General features: G+C 30.3%; 3 protein-coding genes across 5 annotated transcripts in view; 2 read left to right on the top strand and 1 right to left on the bottom strand.

Moving 5' to 3' along the window:
* LOC109349489 (succinate dehydrogenase subunit 6, mitochondrial-like) lies at positions 789-4264 on the top strand. Of its 3 annotated transcripts, none has more exons than XM_019590306.1 (4): positions 789-939; positions 1313-1495; positions 3565-3667; positions 3846-4264. In XM_019590306.1, exons 2-4 carry the CDS (start codon positions 1319-1321, stop codon positions 3995-3997), a joined length of 432 nt encoding a protein of 143 aa, XP_019445851.1. In that variant the 5' UTR covers positions 789-939; positions 1313-1318; the 3' UTR covers positions 3998-4264. The 3 variants fall into 3 exon arrangements, with proteins under 3 accessions (XP_019445851.1, XP_019445854.1, XP_019445852.1); XM_019590309.1 differs by having other exon boundaries at positions 802-939; positions 1301-1495; XM_019590307.1 differs by having other exon boundaries at positions 814-939; positions 1304-1495.
* Positions 5992-8426, bottom strand: LOC109349488 (glucan endo-1,3-beta-glucosidase 14-like). The gene is made up of 3 exons (XM_019590305.1): positions 8193-8426; positions 6985-8039; positions 5992-6674 (listed from the first exon to the last, which is right to left on the bottom strand). Exons 1-3 carry the CDS (start codon positions 8254-8256, stop codon positions 6594-6596), a joined length of 1200 nt encoding a protein of 399 aa, XP_019445850.1. The 5' UTR covers positions 8257-8426; the 3' UTR covers positions 5992-6593.
* Positions 16879-18037, top strand: part of LOC109350421 — a 2372-nt gene continuing 1213 nt past the window's right edge. Inside the window, exon 1 of the mRNA XM_019591658.1 lies at positions 16879-17928. Within this exon, the coding sequence (XP_019447203.1) occupies positions 16879-17928 (1050 nt within the window). The remainder of the gene's footprint in view (positions 17929-18037) is intronic.

Below are 18037 nucleotides of genomic sequence, written 5' to 3'. Positions count from 1 at the left end.
ACATATAGTATTATATTGATGATGTTGGTGATTTTGGAATTCATTAATTATATTTGAGATAGTGTACCTAAACATGTTTTAAGTCTTAGTAAAATAGGATTGATTTTGATAATTAATTTTTTTTCAAGCTGCAAGCAAAACTCTCATTATCAAATATTTAAGGTAATTGACTCAAGAACTTGATACTGTACTTAAATTATAATAACATTCAACTACATGATCTGCCTTTGACTTTAATTGATATAGCTTATCACTTATAAATTACATGTTCTCGTAAAATATCTCCTATAAAACTAAACAAAATAATATATATATCATACTTGTACTATTTGGATAAGATAAATTATCTCATGGAAATATATTTTATTCTACACCCATCAACTAAGTTTACCAAATACATTGTTTAAACAACTATTTTTTCTTTCAACTAAATTATAAATAACTATACAAGTATGAAATATTAATATAATATTTTTTACAAGGTTATTATATTATCTAAAATTTATATATTATTCTTATTTAGCAATTGACAAAAATTAAAACATGAACTATAAATAATACATACATATATAAAAATCTTACATTTTTAAAGTATTTTATTCAAATATACATATAAAACTTATATTTTTTAAGTATTCTATCGAAATATATATATAAAACTCATATAATTCCCAAATATTTTCTCCAAGTAGTGGTAGTTGTTGGAACCAATACATATTTTTGGAAAATAAATGTTTAAGAGTTAAAACAATTAAACATGGTTATGACTTTTTCTTAAAAACAATATAAAAATGACGAAATTAATGGATCTGAAAAAGTGAAGCAAACCCGTGTCTTTGGCCAGAGTCTCGGACTGCGTTTTCATTTGTGAAACCTATCACAAAACCACTCTGCCACCTACCATTCCTCTTCTTCACCGTTCCTCTTACTATTGCTGCGGTAACACACTCTTCTTCTTCTTATTCTTATTATTATTATTACATGAATTCGTTTGATTGAATCTGTGATCCATAAATTCGTTTATGAGTTACCTATTGATGGGAACGACTGCGTTTTGTTTCGGATTGATTCATACTCATTATTTTCATAAATCAATCTTTTGAATCCCCAAATTATGCGAATTCCTTAGCTAACCTAAATGGAAATGGAAATTGAATTTTTGTGAGGACGGATTATTTTAGATTTGATTACTGACATGATAGAAGCATTGAAAGTTGATTATCTTGATTGATTTTAATACTTGGTTCAGTTATGAATATTTTATAAGGAATGTAGTTAACCATTGAATTTGATTGGTCACTAGTCAGTGCAGTTGGAAATGGCAGACAACACACAAGGTTCATCCTTCTTGGAAGGATACAAACAGTTTTGGTCACAAAGGTTCTCCTTTTTGAGCAACTATTCACAGTTCGTCAAGCGTGATCAACCCATCCGTTCCTGGTCTAGCTCTGATGTTGAGGAGTTCATTGCCTCTGATCCTGTTCATGGACCCGCCGTAATATTTCTTTACTTTGTCATCTATATTTATGTCCTTTGATGTAGTTTTGGTGTTTTGAGCTATGAAGTATGAAGCACTGACACATATATGAACACGGGGGCACTCTGAGTTCTAAAAATTGTAGCGTCCATGCATGATATATAATTTTAAAATAAAAATATGTTCATAATATCATAGTCATGGTGGAGCCCAAAGCAGTAATTTTCAATTGGATGCTATGGGGCATGTGTTATCATGTATCATATGAGCGTTGTTTCCAGACACATGAAACAAAATTATGTCCATGCTTTAAGGTTTTTGAGTGTTTTTCTGTATTGTTGTTATTTTCCCATTGTCCTCATAATTGCTGCTATTGTTCATGATTTATTGATTTTGCCTTTCAGAAAAGTTAATATTGTCTCTCGTGATGTTGAATGTTTACATCATATCCCAAACTTCTACATAGCCTATCTTACCGAAAGATTTATGTTTTGGTGTGGGATGCTTGTTTGGGTATTCTTTGCTAATTTTTTATTTTCAGGATTGTTGTTTACTTGCTTTGCATATGCCTTGCATTGTTAGGAAGGGGTATAGACTTATTACTACTCTTCTTTTTATTGCTAAATAATATATGTCAATTTTCTGCATCTTACTATGTAAAAGCTCTTTAATTTTTATTACAGATAGAATAAAAATCTATAATGTAGTTGAACACAATAACACTACTACGTGTCAAAGAAATACCGAGACTTTTGAAGACCCAAAAGCATTAAGTAGTTGCCTCCATTTTGTTTAGCTTATTTACACTAAGATCGCAAACACGTCAAGAGACAGAAAACATTGTTTCTTTTTCCACATAGTTGATGTGGCGTTCAAGATACTTGTGGTAGATTTACTCATCCATTTTGAAATTCCTTTGAAAACTCTCCCTCCTCCCTGGTGCTCTCATCTAATATGAGGTGTTATTGTACCAGTAACTGAAACGAGCAACCATAGATTTGTGTATTATGCATTCTCAGTCACGTTATGTGCTGTTCGCCGTGCTGCATATCTCTTCAGTTGGCTTTGCATCTCTCATTCCTTACTTCTCTAATCATCAGTATCTTTTGCATGACTTATTGAGCAGTTAAAGTCACCGAGACTACACAAACAATATTTGATGAATAATTATTTCAAATCACTCACAATTAATGATAGAGGTGCTTTAGTTGTGTCGGGCATAGATAGATTTAATACTTACCTCTGCATGCAGTATTATTAATGAATTCTAAAATTGACTTTGAAGTTATTAGGATGCTTCATTTATAATCTACTCAATCCCGAGTTCGACATTAACTATGTATGTTTCAAGGGTTTGTCTTTTTGTAGTTTCGTCCATCAATCTAACATACTCCGGGCATCACTATGGTGGTCATCTCTTTCAGTCCTCACCTGTGAGTTTGTTATGGATAGAATCATTTTCATGGTTTTTCTTTGGTGTTAAGCACATGGTCTATGTGAGGGTGTTTGCATTAATGCCAAGAGACTGGCCAGCTCTCATATGTTGGCTAGTGTTTAGAACTTTCCTTTCTTTGTTTTTTGTTATTGTCTTTGTCAAGGATTTCTTACCCCCTGCCTTCTGTGCTTCTATCTCTTTCTTTCTTTCTCTGATAAAGTTACTTCTTTTATATAAGGCAAGTTCTCTTTTCATCAGTTATCGGTTTCTTATTATGCATCACTGCAATTCTCGCTTTACATTATCACATTTGTGATTATCAATCTATGTGGTGTTGTGAATTTTTTATTATCCAAACTGACGAGAGAACTGAAAATGTTTTAACACCAATGATGATTGGTGAGACCCCCTTGAAACATCCCGTGACTCTTCCCAGAAGGTAAAAAGGAATATTTATAAAACTTAATAATGGTTCACCTAACTTTTAGAAAATGACAGCAGATCCAAGTTTCTAATTCCCTTTATTTTTCTCTGTTTCAAATACATTTTTTGAGATTTTTTTAAAATAAACAGTTCACTTGCTGGAACACATAGTTGATCTGGTGTGTTTTCACTTCAAATTAACCGTGATCTATCCTTTCTCCCTTTCCAGCTGAGAACTGCTAGGGAAGCAGTGCAATTTGGCCTAGCAGGAAGTGCTTTGGGTGCAGTATATACTGCAGGTTTTGCCTGGAAATATTCAAAGAGCTTACATGGTAACTTGCTGCTCTTCATATCATTGAAACCCTTTTCTGAAACACTTCACTCTTGGAAATATTCTGTGATATTTTCTATTTTTGATAAATTTTAGATAGGTTTTTGTCATGCAAGTAGTATGAAAATATTTTATCTACATTATTAATCTTCCACGGTTTCTCCTACTATATTGAACAGGTGCAGCACTGTCTCTTGTTGCTGGAGGTGTATTTGGGTGGACATTTGGACATGAAGTCGCAAATCATGCACTTCAACTTTACAGGGTAGACACTTTGGCTGCCGAGGTTAAGTTTCTGGAGTGGTGGAAAACTAAGAACGAAGGATATTGAAACTGTTGGCTTCTGTGAGTCAAATGCTACTACTCTTATCATTTCTGAAAAATTAAGACAAATTTTCACTGTTGCCAGTGTTTCGTTTTCATTGAATAAGTACTTTGTTGTGAGCTGTGTCATAGTTTAAAATTTTCAAACTAGTTTGATACATCCCAGAAAAATTGTGCCATTTTCCCCACCTGTATTGTGCTCTATTTCATTAGTCTGGTTTCTTAATGATTGGGATAGTGGGAACAAGATGAGTAGATTTTTATATCGATATCATCATATGAGAGAGAAATGAGGAGACAAATTGTTGTGAGCGGTTGGTGTTGAATCTGTAAAAAAAAAACTAATAGATGCAGGCAAAATAATAATTTTAATTCAGTAAAACCCCCTCTTTTTTATTCCCTAATAGGGAAGACTCTGAATTGGTGTGTCCGATATGATTTAAGTCTTTTCTTTATTTCTCTTCCACTTATTGGAGATGAATATCTCATATTTCTCTCCCATTTTGTTTCTTGGATGAATCTGTTGTACCAAACACAGTGAAAAGGAAAAAGGATGATTTTGAGATTACATTGATCTTTTTTCTAAAACACACGCTAGTATAAAATTTGAAACTAGAGGGGCGTTGGTTGTGATTAATCAAATCGATGGAATATCCTTTTAGTCTCATCACTAACTTTTATCTTCATCATCACTATCACGCACTCATACACAGACAAAAACTAGTGTGGAGTCATAAGCCAATTATGCAATTTAAAATTACTTTGTGAAAGCTTAAACAAATGGCTTAACTTTATGTAGATTTATTCATGCTTCTTTTAATTACCTGCTATAATAGGTTGATCAACTAAAATGAATGGTAAGCTAAATAGTTTTCAAGTTACAGTTAAGATGTTGAAAACAAGTTTGCATTTTAAGATAAGAAAAGGAAAAATCATGCAGCTATAGAGTAACGAATCAAAGATTGAAGGACCATGACAATTTTTTCACCACTGCACCCTGAAATTCAGCAGGGCCATGTTGAAGTTCGTGCAGGGTGGTAGATTTTCATCTAATCCATGACTTCAGTTCAATAGAGACAAAAAACAAGTCAACATATTATTTATATTAATATATAGGAAAACCACTTATGATGGCCACAACGTTATTGAACTAGAAATAGATATGTTGACAACTTAGTTTATGAAATGTAAAACTCTATTAAAGAGCAAGGAACACATGTTTTCAATTCTGATCTATTAGAGCCATTTATAATGGTTGAGGCAATCTTCTTTATTAGCTAGTTTTTGTAGTTAGGTAGGTTCAACCACACAATTAACAAGATGTGGTTATTTGGACAACCTAATCTGTTAACAATTTGCGACAAGTCATAAAATATAAGAGAATAAATTTCATATAACATATATGCTGAAATTGTTGTTGATGAAACTTTATCCTGATTAAAATGGTGAAAATGCCAACATGCTGCCACGTCATTTCTCTCCACAAAGCAGTTTCAGATCATAAAAGGTAAAGTTCCACGAGAAGATGATGACACAAGTCCTTGGTGGGATTCATTTGCAAGTTGGTCTTGTATTTTGCTACCCCAAAAGAGAAAAAATATATATTTTTTTGTAGGGATGGGTCAGCTTAAGAGTTTGAGGGGTTCACGTGCATCACCACGATCTCTAATGTCAAAGAGCTAGGCCAATGGCCAATCCCCCTAAGGTCACGATAAGGTTAAGGTTTGGTTGTCCCCTTTAAAAGATAAGAAAAAAATATAGAGTAAAAAGAGAAGCTAAAATTTTGATAAAGGCTCTTTCAAAAAGGGTTGGCGATGACCCTATGCTGACGGTTATTTGGCCAGAGAATAAAGCAACAATGTCCTATGGCCCTCTTAAGGATAATAAAAGAAGCAAACAAAGCCTTAACTTTGTAACACTTTATTATTAAAATTTCGTTATATTATATTTTTACTGAACTTCATACTATAAAATATAACAAGATGGGAAAATGAGCAAAAGTGAAAGAATAGCAATCACAGGAAATACTTTTATTTATATAAATATACAAATAACAATAGTGATGGATTCCACGTCCCATAATATAGGGCTTTTCCAAGTGTCTAATAAGGCGAGGCATAACATAGACAATAGTCTTAATACTTTTTCCACAAGCAGCAACTTCTTTTTCTCTTCTTCTCCTTCTTCTTTGGACCAATGACACTAATGTTAAAAATAAGTAATATACAAATTAAATGTCCTATATAGACAACTAATTAAATGAAACTAGGATATATTCTTCTGCAACAATATCTTGCTATAAAAGAATGAGGTTGGTTTGTGGCCCCTTATCTACCTAAAATAACCTCTATCTCACGTCATTGCCACATGGTTGGTGCTGGAATGTGACTAGTAGTGAGGGCTAAGTGGAATGTGCCTTGTCACTTTGCCGTACTCAGATTTTGTTGTCCCATTGTTTATAAAAGTGTGTGGTATTCAACAATAGAGTACCATGAGATTCTTTAAAGGGACTTTGTTTTGCAACTTGAAGAAATGAAAATCCTAGCTGTTTTGTATTTAATATATATACATGTGAATCACTCCATTGGGTTATAATATTCTTCTCATAATGAGCCACAAAGTGTTGAAGTCAGCACATATAGAAAAATCCAGTAGAACAAGGTTTGGTATCCCTTTGGTGCTGCCTGTTTCAAAGTAAATTTTGGTTTAGAAAAAGACAGAAAAAATGATAAAACAAGATAAATAATTTTGCATTGACCAAAATGATATTTCATTAGAGTACACAACCATCAGAATCTGAAAATATGCTTTTGTTGTATTTTAAAAATCAAATCCTAATTAGTTGTACTAACTACTTATGTAAACATTGCAAGATAGTATACTTGAAAATATGCTACATTGATATACTATACTATAGTACTAGTCTACACATTTTATATTTCTGTTATACAAGTTATGCTATAGTTGGAAGAAAAAAAAACACTATTGTTTTACCTTTGTGTTAGTGGCTGAGGAGGTAAGAGACATTGTAGTGGATGAAGCTGATATGGTTGCAAAAGCAGAAAGTCCTACATTGTAAGTCATACTTTCATCAGGTTCAAATAGACCATAGTTCCTTTCTGAAGTTGGACCAGGTTTCATATCTTCATTAAACAATGCAAACAAATAAGCTTCCAACCTCATTCTAGGCCTAAGAGGTGTACCTTCATTTGCAATTTGCCTTCTCAACAAATTCTTATTATAAGTAGCAGCATTCTGCATTGTAGCACCAGCCTCATCAGAATCTCCTTTTGATGGCCAACCAGTCTCAGAGACCTTAACCTCAATCCCATTAAAACCCATGTTAGCAATGGCAAATATAACTGCATCTACCTGAGCATAAAGCATGTTATCATAGTGTAAGTTGGTGTTTGGGTCAACCATTCCCACACTAGGATTAAATAATACATAGTCTAATGAAATCTCATTAGGGGCATCCTTGTAAGCAAAATAAGGGTAAGCATTGATCCAAAAAGGTGCCTTAGTGCTTGACAAGAAGTCCAAAAACTGGTGCATGATGTCAGATATCTCACTCTTGAAGCTACCAGCTGAAGGAGGGTAAGATTGTTCAAGCACTGATAAAGAACAAGGTGTTGAAACTTGAATGTTTGAGCCTATTCCTAACTGAGCTAGAGCATTGTGAATGTTCACCAATGCTGGCACAAGAGATTGAATGAGAGATATATCACCATCACTGAAAATCTCATTCCCTACTTGAATCCCAGTGATCTTTGTGTCTGGAAGGTATGGTTTTATATGATCACTTACCCATTGAAGTGCTTGCTGAGGATCATTTAACTGGCTTAGTATTCCATTTTCAATTGTTACAATGACCTCAATATTTGAATTAGCAAAAGCATTCAAAATCTGTGGGTTGGTGTCATAAATTCTTGTTTTTGTGATCTTAAAGTAGCTGAAGAGTTCAAGGACTTTTTCTGGTGCTGGTAAATTGTTAGCTACTTGTCCATAGTTGATTCCAAAAGATGCTACACGTTCAAAAAATCCAATACCTGTAATTTCAGAATAAGTGAAAGCATTTAGTACTCCTCAAAATGATTCAATGGTATCAAGTTAGTGGAACTAAAAGTTACACTATGAAAGTGTAACAACAACAACAAAAACATGCATAGAGGGCAGAGAAAAAAACAGAACAAACATGGTACCTAAAGAGAGAGAAAATGTCAGAAAAATATAGCTGAGTCTCATTCTTCTGATTAATGTTGTCATAGTGATATCACTGAGATTGTTGAGTTCCAAAATGACAAGTTAGAATTCCTTTCTTTTCTTGTTTGAAATATTTTGAAGGTAATGAAACGTGAGAGGTTTTATGTTTGGTTTATTGGAGTTATTGCTTTGGCTTGCCTTAGTAGTAAGGGTTTCTATAAATGTTTTGGCCTCTCCTTCTATTTATAGTCTTTTGATAAGGGTGTTTCTTTCCAACTTCCATTTTGGTTTTGACATAAATACCCTTAACAAGGTCACTTTCTTCGAACAAAGGCAACATCAAATCCTACTCGTTTAAACATATTAGAGGCACATGCCATTGCAGCATCCCAAAATTTAAGGCAAGGTCAAATTTAATAGAATCTTATGATGAGAGATTCCACATTACTCTAATTTTATAAGTATACCAGGATAGATAAAATTGTTCACCATTTACCTATTGTTGTGTAGAGAAAATAACAAAATTCAAAATGGTGTGGAGCAATGAGTCACGAGTTTAATAGTGGATTAATGGTTAGATAGATTAACACAATTTATATTAAAAAATTTTAAAAAATCATAATGTTATATAATGTTATTTAATAACTTTATACTCCAAATTAAAAAATATTATAATACATAATTAAACAATCAATAAAGAAGATTTCACTATTATAAAATATCACACATAAGTTAAAAACAACATCCATGGTGCTTTATTGCAACAAAAACTCAGAATAAATTTAAAATTTAATTAAGCATTCAAGTATTTGATTATATTTTAATCAAAAAATGATATTGATTTGGTTGCCTTTTAAAAAATATTTTTGATTGATTTGACCAATCCAAACATTTAAATCACTAATTTTAGTTTTAAATTGACTAAATTAATCTAATATTGATGTAAAATTGATTAGATGATAAGTTCAAATCGATTCATTATTGTACAGGTAGGACTAAAGTGAGATTTATAAACTTATTAAAAGCTATCGAGTTACCACATAATAACACCATACACTTTTTTTTACAGAAGGATTGAGAAGTTGAGGGAATAGAACTATAAAAAAATATGAACTAAAATAATCAAATAGACAGATTAGAGGGACCAAAAGTTTATCTAAACCTTTAATTAGCACATTGATATATAGTGAATGGTTAGTATAATCTGATACATAAAAAATATTAATCGTTATCAAAATTAATGATTAATTTATCTTTAATCATATATATATTATTTGCTATTTATGAATTTTGGTTGGTGAATTGAATGGATGATATACTATACTGTTTATCACACAACATAGGTTGGGTATTAGGAGCCGCGTCGGTTTGTACCTTTATGTGGTAGAGCCTAGACTGGTAGGGCTGCTTAAGCCGAACCTTTTTGACTTGTCAATGTCTTCCATTATCCATTATCATAATTTTGGCCCATGTTGGACCACATACTCACACACACATACATATATATATATATATATATATATATATATATATATGTGTGCGCGCCAAATGCTTCTTCTTCTCTTTTTTTTTATTATTATTATACTATAAGAGATTCACTTATTTCAAGAGTAAGTTTTGTAATCTTACTATTCATCGTAGCCATCAATTCTATGAAGATTTAATTGTTTAGATTACTCACTAATTCAGATAATTGGATTTCCCTAGAATTGATGGCTAGGATGAGAAGTAAGTTTAAAAAACTTACCGTTGAAGTAAGTGAATCTCTCTTTTACTTTTATACTACGGGAAAACACAAAATAATCATGATACATGTGTAATTAGTGATTATCTATTTTGTCCTTATTATATTCTTATTTCTAAAAAAACCTATATAACATTATCTTCTTATTTTACCCTTATTATTTTATTATTTTGAAAGTCTATTTGGAAAAATTGAATATTATACCAATTGAATAAATTCAACTGCGCATTACAAATATTTAACACACAAAATATTATGTTTATCATTTATAATATATAAACTACATGTTACAAACGATGGAAAAATGGTTTGACAAACATAACAATAACAATAACTATTAACTTATTATTGTTGTTGTTTACTATCAGGCTATGGGACTTCAAACTCACATTCTTTATAATTTATCTGTGTAATAAACTAATAAATTAAATTATGATTAAAAGGTTGACGATCTCCAAATATAAAAAAAAATGGGTAAAAATAGAGACTCTCCAATCAGTATCATTTCTGCTTCCTTCTTGCTATTCATTGTCCATTCTTTTCATTTTGTTAGTTAACAATATTTTAACCGAAATTATATTTATTTTATTACATGATTCAGATATTCTCCATTTAATTAAATGCATAGATATGAAGAACTCGATTTCATCAATTATAATTTCTCCCTTTAAATAATTGACTCTAGTACTTTTATGAAGATGCCAAAAATTAAGTTATTTGATCTTTTAAGTTTTTAACTTTTTTTTGGTATTATTTTACATCTTTTGATATTTTGAAAACTAATATATTTTATATTTTAATTTCAACTATACTCTTATATATTACCCACTTTTTTTACCTGACATTTTTTCAATTTATTTTAATTTTTTTCCAATATGTTTTAACTGAGATAACTGTAGTGAAATTATACCAAATTTTACATTGTGTAATAATCTCTTCAAAAAAATATGCTATAACCTTACATATCAAAAGATATATATAAGAATAATAAAATGTGTATTTATAGAGCATACTTCCCATTAATTTTATTATATATAATATATGTTGTATCCATTTATTAGTAAGCTATAAAATATTTTATATATAATTGAGTTAAATCATCAACTTATAAATCAAATCATATTTAGCTCGATATTATGATTAAAATAATTTTCAGCAAAGTTCAAAATTATTTAATCCATAAACCAAATTCATTCAACTTCTTAATCAATAATATTTGTTTGTTATTCTTTTTCGTTTAGAATTCTCTTTATAATTTATTTCTCTTTTAGCGTCAAAGATGTCTGAGAAACATTGTTGTAGAACTTGTAAGACTACACTAACTTCTCCAGCACTATCATAAATAAATAAATAGAGGATACTTTCAACAATTGCAATTTTCAATGTTTGAAGTTTGTTTCTCTCCATCAAAATGCACCCCACTTATTTATGACACTAACTTTGTCCACATTTCATTGTTTTCCGGGCATGTAAAGGTGAGCTACTCAACTTTAAGACAGTTAGATCTTTGCATTATTATTATTATTATTATTATTATTATTATTATTATTATTAGAGAAAAAGTTCATCCAACAAATTATCTACAAATTATATTTAATTATTATTAACTCTTCAAATAAATTATATTCAAATGAGTTGTTGATAATACAATAATTCATATAAATTTTTATATTGATATTGTGTAGATATTATAAACTTATGGTTATTACATAGTGTTCATGTAATTGTAATTTGATATTACAAATGGGAGCAATTTAGGGAGAAAAGGATGTGGAAAAGAAAAGGAGTCATTAAGGTCAAGTAGAATAAAGTTACGAGAGTACTTTTTGAGAAGAAGACAAACAAAATGTCCTACATTAGTCTATTGCAGCTGGTTTCAAATTGTTGGAAGATAATTACTTACGTAATATAAAGAGTCGACGCACCAAAAGCAGTGTTTGGTGAAGGGATAAGGAATAGAATTAAGTAAACGTAAGTGTTCTTATCTCATATCTCATGCCTTTTTTTTTATATTAGGAAATGTATCTCATCACTTTATAGATAATATATTAATTTTTGTTATATTATAGATACATTTTTAATAAGTTTACTCACATGAATTAAATCATTTAATTTGTTATCATTTTAAGAATTTAACGACATATTACAATACTAAATTAACGCGTTGTTAGTATATTTCATACATTTGTTAATATTAATTTAATATTATGGTTTTTCTAAACTTTGCACTAGGTAGATAGGATAATGATCATTAATTGTCCCAGTGAGTAACCTTGTTTTAAAGGAAATAAAAATGTGAACCAATGCATTAATTATAATAAATTTTCCCATTAATTTATCTCTTTCCTAAAACAATTTAAATAGTTATTAAATATAGTTAATTTCTCTATTTTTTTCCTTTATTGTTAAGAATTTAATATTTATATATTAATAATGTAAATTTTTTTATCTTGTTAACACATCATACATTATTGATGTGTATTATTTTACATAAAAGTCTATGATTAGCACAAAAATGATAAATGATATAATAATAGTATAAAAAAATTTATATTATAAGTCTAAATATTAAACTCTATTTTTAATTCAACTTTTCATATATTTTAATAGTTTAACATGTTGTAATGGATAAAGTTTTTCACACCGTCGTTATACCATCATGTATTCATGTGTATTACATTTATTTAAACATCAATAATAATAACATATGAATAAGGTGAAGATAATGTAAAAATCTTAAATTTTTAGTCATATATCATAAACTCATATTCTTATATTTTTTTGTTAAATAGCCCTAATTATAAATATATTTTATCTTTATTAAAAGAGACTTTCAATCAAATTGCAAATATGAATACAAGTATTTGTTTTCCTGATTTTTAAAATATAAAGATAACAATCTTATTCAATAGTCCACTGTTTTAATACAACAACAAAAGAAATAGAGATATTCGAAACTTTTAATAGATGCAAGTGACGAAAAAATAATAAATTTCCATACACAAAAAATGTAAAGTGAATTACAAAAAGACATCTAAACCATTTAGATGATACTTATTAATGATTGTTTTATTAAATGAGAGTAAAATCGTAATCTTATAATATTTTAATAAAAATTAAGAAAAATAACAAGTTTGCTTGCATGTTCAATTTAATTGAAGATGATCTATAATAATGACCAAGGCGAGTAAAATATATTGAAAAATAAGAAACTAAAAAAATGATAAAAATACATTCAGATGCATAGTTGAATTAAAAATAAAAAGATTTTCTTAATTTCAGTCCCGGTGGCCAGGATAAAAGCATGCATATATTAAGAAAATAAATTGTACTCACACCCATAAGTTTTAGTAAAATTATACAAATCTTCAATCATTTTTTAAATCTACATAAATTACCCCTAATTATATACATTCATTATATCGACCAGTGACCACCATATAGGAGAAATATATGTAATTTCTTAAACAAAATTGTGACGAGTGTAATTAAGTCAAACAAAATATGATAAATTGTGAGGACAAATTTAAATAATATAAGAGTCAATATTTATTCATTATTTTTAGTTCGTTACAAATAGTGTCAATAATTCTAAAAAGATGTTAAATCACTCTTATAATTAAACTATATTTTAAGTAACTAAGATAATGAATAAACATTGATTTTTATATTATTTGGACTTATGCTCACAATATGCGATATTTTGTTTAACTTAATTATACTCGTCACCATTTTTTGTTTAAGAAAATACATTAATCTTACCTACATGAGTAATCAATGTAATGTATATATATAATTATGAGTGATTAGTGTAAGTTTAAAAAGATAACTAATTTGTATAATTTCACAACTTAGAATAAATAAGTATAATTTACTCTATTTAATATATTAAGAGACAATAGTAAACCTAAGTTTTTTTTACAAATTTTAATTGCTTAAGGACTAAGGTTAAAACAACCTTTAAAGAAAACTTTAAGGATAAAATGGGGAAGATAGAGTAAAGACAGAAATTAATTAGAGTTCATAGGATTATTTAAATTGTTACAGGAGAGTGAGAGAGAAATGTGACAATTGATTATAATTAAGGATTTAATATGATTGCATTGACAATGTACGTGATTTTTATATTATCATCAAATTAGTAATACAAATCAACAGTAAATAATATGTTGACAATATAAAAAACTTTATATTGATTATCGGTGCATACATTTATACTCAACTGTTTGGTATGAAAAAAGAATAATAAATATGAAGAAAAGAATAAGGAATAATATAATAAGAAAAAACAATAATAATTGGATTTAATATGTGTACACTAACAGTATATATGTTTTTACCCTATCTACAATTCATCCATATTAATTTATTAGTCATTATTGATTTTCAAACAAAAATAATATAAATTAATAGTAAATAATGTGCTGACAGTATAAAAAACTTTATTTGATTGATGTATAAATTTTAAATTGATAATAATATTGTTTAACAAAAAATCAACAGTTTCTTTGAACTGTTAACAGGACACACGCGTCTATGTTGCAGTATGAAGAAGCGTTAAAAAACTTTTCTTTAAATTAAAATCAAGTCGGCTATTAAAAGAAGAAAGAAAAAACATAATTATACTGTTCATGTTCGTGTTGTATCCTTTTGAGCCTAAACTATTTGATTTTATATTTCAAAGCAAAATGGGTCACAGAAAGAGTAACAGGGTCATAATAAAAAATGTATAAAATTTGTAAAACATAAGCCTCCTTTTTACTATGATTATCCTCAAACTCCCCACTACTTAATTAATTCCCCACTTTCATTGATTTGAATTTGATTCAAAATAAAAACTAAATACGTGTTCTAGTGATGTAAGATCTCAATATCAATGATTTAATTTTTGTGAGTAACACTTTTTGGGAAGAGTAAATACATATAAAAAAGAAATTAGTTATTTAGCCAAAAAAAATGAGAGATACACTTGTTAGTACAAAAAAGTAAATAAAAACTAAATCATTTTTACAAAGAAATTCCTAACACATGCTAAATAAGATCGAGTATATTCAATAAAATGCTGTGAAACTTGTCAATTGTATAATCTTGGTACCTCTGGTACGATGATACCCTTCGCTTAAAAAAAGATAGAATAGATTCATATTCAACCACATCGATGTTCTAGTTTGGCACATTACAAGATTCAAAGTACTTAAAGTGTAACTGTCTAGAATGTACTGCGATGCACGAAGAATAGGAGCATAATACCAGCCACTTGAATCTCTAAAGCAAGATGAATAATTATATTATATATGTATTTTTTTTAAAAGGACCAGGGACCCTAATTAAAATTCTAAGTCGCATGCAGAAATTTTGGACTAATAAAATTAATGGTATTGTTTATGAATGTTAACCTTGTTGAAAAACTGAGATGAAAAAACAAGGCAGAGTAAGAAGTACGTGTATCTGAGTTGGAAGATACATTGTTCTTGATGAAATGCCTCAATATTTGGACCAAATCAAGAGAAATAGTGGGATACATGCGTGTCATTGATTTGAAGAATCCATAAATGGTTGGCGGCATATTATAACTTTTCCAGATTCATCCACAGTTCTTAATATATGATGTCAAGGTCAGGGACTCGGGGAGTTTCACTACTAGTTTTATTTCCACTAGTCGATCATATCCATTAACAAACAAAAAATATATTATTTTTACACCTCATTTTAAGAATAAAAATATCATAACAAATATAAATAAGATATAATTGTCATTTAATTTTATTTTTTGCCTTGTTTTGTACCCAACTTTTCTCTCCATTATCGGAGAGAAGTCTGGTTAGTTCTAATTTTTTAATCGACAATTGTTAGTATGTTACTATTTTATTGTGGTTAAGACTCCATCCCCAACCTCCTTCACCCTAACTATCAAACCACATTATAACTTTCATTTTTATTAATGATGGGACTCCAATCTACAAACTCTTACACTTCATTCTTTAATACAATCCTCTTCACCATGGGAGCAATAAAAAAGGAAGTCAATGTAACCAAACTATAGTATAGTGATTTTATCTGCTCAGATTATCTTGTTTTGGACCAGACAGTATAAGGATATCAAAAAGCTATTTGTCCCTACAGTCGACCTTGCTTTTCATAATACGGTTTAATTTCTCGTGGATATGATTGATTTGTCAATGTTCACGGTTGTCAATTCCATGCAAATAAAAGGATAATAAAGTAAACCAACATATAGATAGTAAAACTTTAGATAAATAGTGAAACTTTATAAAAAAGAGGATATATACATGAGTGGAGGGAAGTTAAATTACATCAAATACATCATTATTAACCATTGTTTTGATATAGATTTAAATTAATGATAGTGGTGTTTAAACAAGCAAAATTAGTAATTTCTCTTACAACAAACTAAGCATTTGAATCACTCTTATTTTTTTATTTCCACGTGTGTAAAAAACGTATATAAGACTGAAAATCAATTTAAAAATGTCAACATAACATTAAAAATAAAGGTTGTCAATTCCATAACATTAAAGGTTGAAAATCAATAAAGGTTGAAAATCAATTAAAGTCAACATAACATTAATTGGGATTAAGGCTGACCCTTCGTTCGTTCAAGTGGCAGTCAACAGGTTGTTGTGTGGAGTTGGTTCTATCCCTTTCAAGTTCCTAGGAATTCCGGTTGGTGCTAATCCGAAAAGGCTGTCTACTTGGTCTCCAGTTATTGATACTTTTAAAAGAAAGCTCTCTCGTTGGCAACAAAAGCTTCTTTCCTTTGGAGGTCGAGTAACACTCTTAAAGTCGGTATTGTCTTCCTTACCGATCTATTATTTCTCCTTTTTTAAGGCCCCTGTTTCTATCATTCACGAGTTAGAAAGAATCCAGAGAAGATTTCTTTGGGGTAGAGGTGAGGTAAATAAAGGTATCCACTGGGTGAGATGGAAAGAGGTGTGCAGGTCAAAAGAGGAAGGGGGTTTGGGGTAAAAAATTTAGGCCTGTTCAATTTGGCTCTTTTAGGTAAATGGAGGTGGCGTATGCTCTCTTCGAGTGAGTCTTTGTGGGTGAAAGTGTTGAGGTCTATATACGGAGTCGAGGCGGTGGTTAGGGGTGGGCTTGTTGATGTTGAGTGCTTCAAGAAGGGGTCGTCGTGGTGGAGAGATTTAGGGTGTGTGTGTAATAGAGATAATGGTTTTAACAAGGGTTGGTTTAATGAGGGTGTTCGGAGGAGAGTTGGGTCTGGGCAGTCTACTTTATTTTGGAGGGATATTTGGGTTGGGGGAGAGTGCCTTAAGAATTGTTTTGAAAGATTGTTTCAGGTTACTTTGAATAAAGATGCTTGCATTAGCTCTATGGATGAATGGAGGAATGGGGTTTGGTGTTGGCTTCTGAATTGGCGAAGGTCTTTATTTCTATGGGAGCAAGATGAGGTAAATGATCTTCTTAATAAAGTGGAGGAGGTGAGACTCGTCCAAGGCAATGAGGATGGGTGGCTTTGGGTCCACGATAAGAATGGTACCTACTCGGTTCGTAATGCGTACAAGGTACTTCAAAATGAGGTCAGGAATGATAATTATCTGCATTATAAGAGATTATGGGCTTCCAAGGTCCCATCCAAGTTGAAATGCTTTGCGTGGAGACTTTTCGTGGGAGGTGTGCCTACTCGGATGAATTTGGCTAGACGCGGCATTATAGGATCTCTTCCCTCGACTCTTTGTGCCTTTTGTGGTGAGTTAGAAGAATCTTCTGATCATTTGTTCTTCACGTGCTCGTTGTCTTACAGTGTATGGCAGAAACTTTACTCCTTGTTCGGCATCTATTCTATTCTGCCTAGTAGTACCGGAAGCAATTTTCTATCTCATTGGCACTTGTTCGGGGAGGCAAAAAATTTTCATCAACAATGGATGACCATTTGGTTTGTCACTATTTGGTCCTTGTGGTTAGTTAGAAACAAAATTATCTTTGAGGAGTCTTCTTTTAATCTTGATGAGGTAATGTTCATTATTAACCTTCATTCATGGAATCTTCTTAGTGCTCGATTCGAAGGGTTTTCTTTCTCCTTTTTGGAATGGGTTTGGAATCCATCTAGTTGCATTTCTT

Source organism: Lupinus angustifolius, chromosome LG06 (assembly GCF_001865875.1).
Source record: "Lupinus angustifolius cultivar Tanjil chromosome LG06, LupAngTanjil_v1.0, whole genome shotgun sequence".
NCBI lineage: Eukaryota > Viridiplantae > Streptophyta > Magnoliopsida > Fabales > Fabaceae > Lupinus > Lupinus angustifolius.
This window is presented reverse-complemented; position numbering and strand designations above follow the sequence as displayed.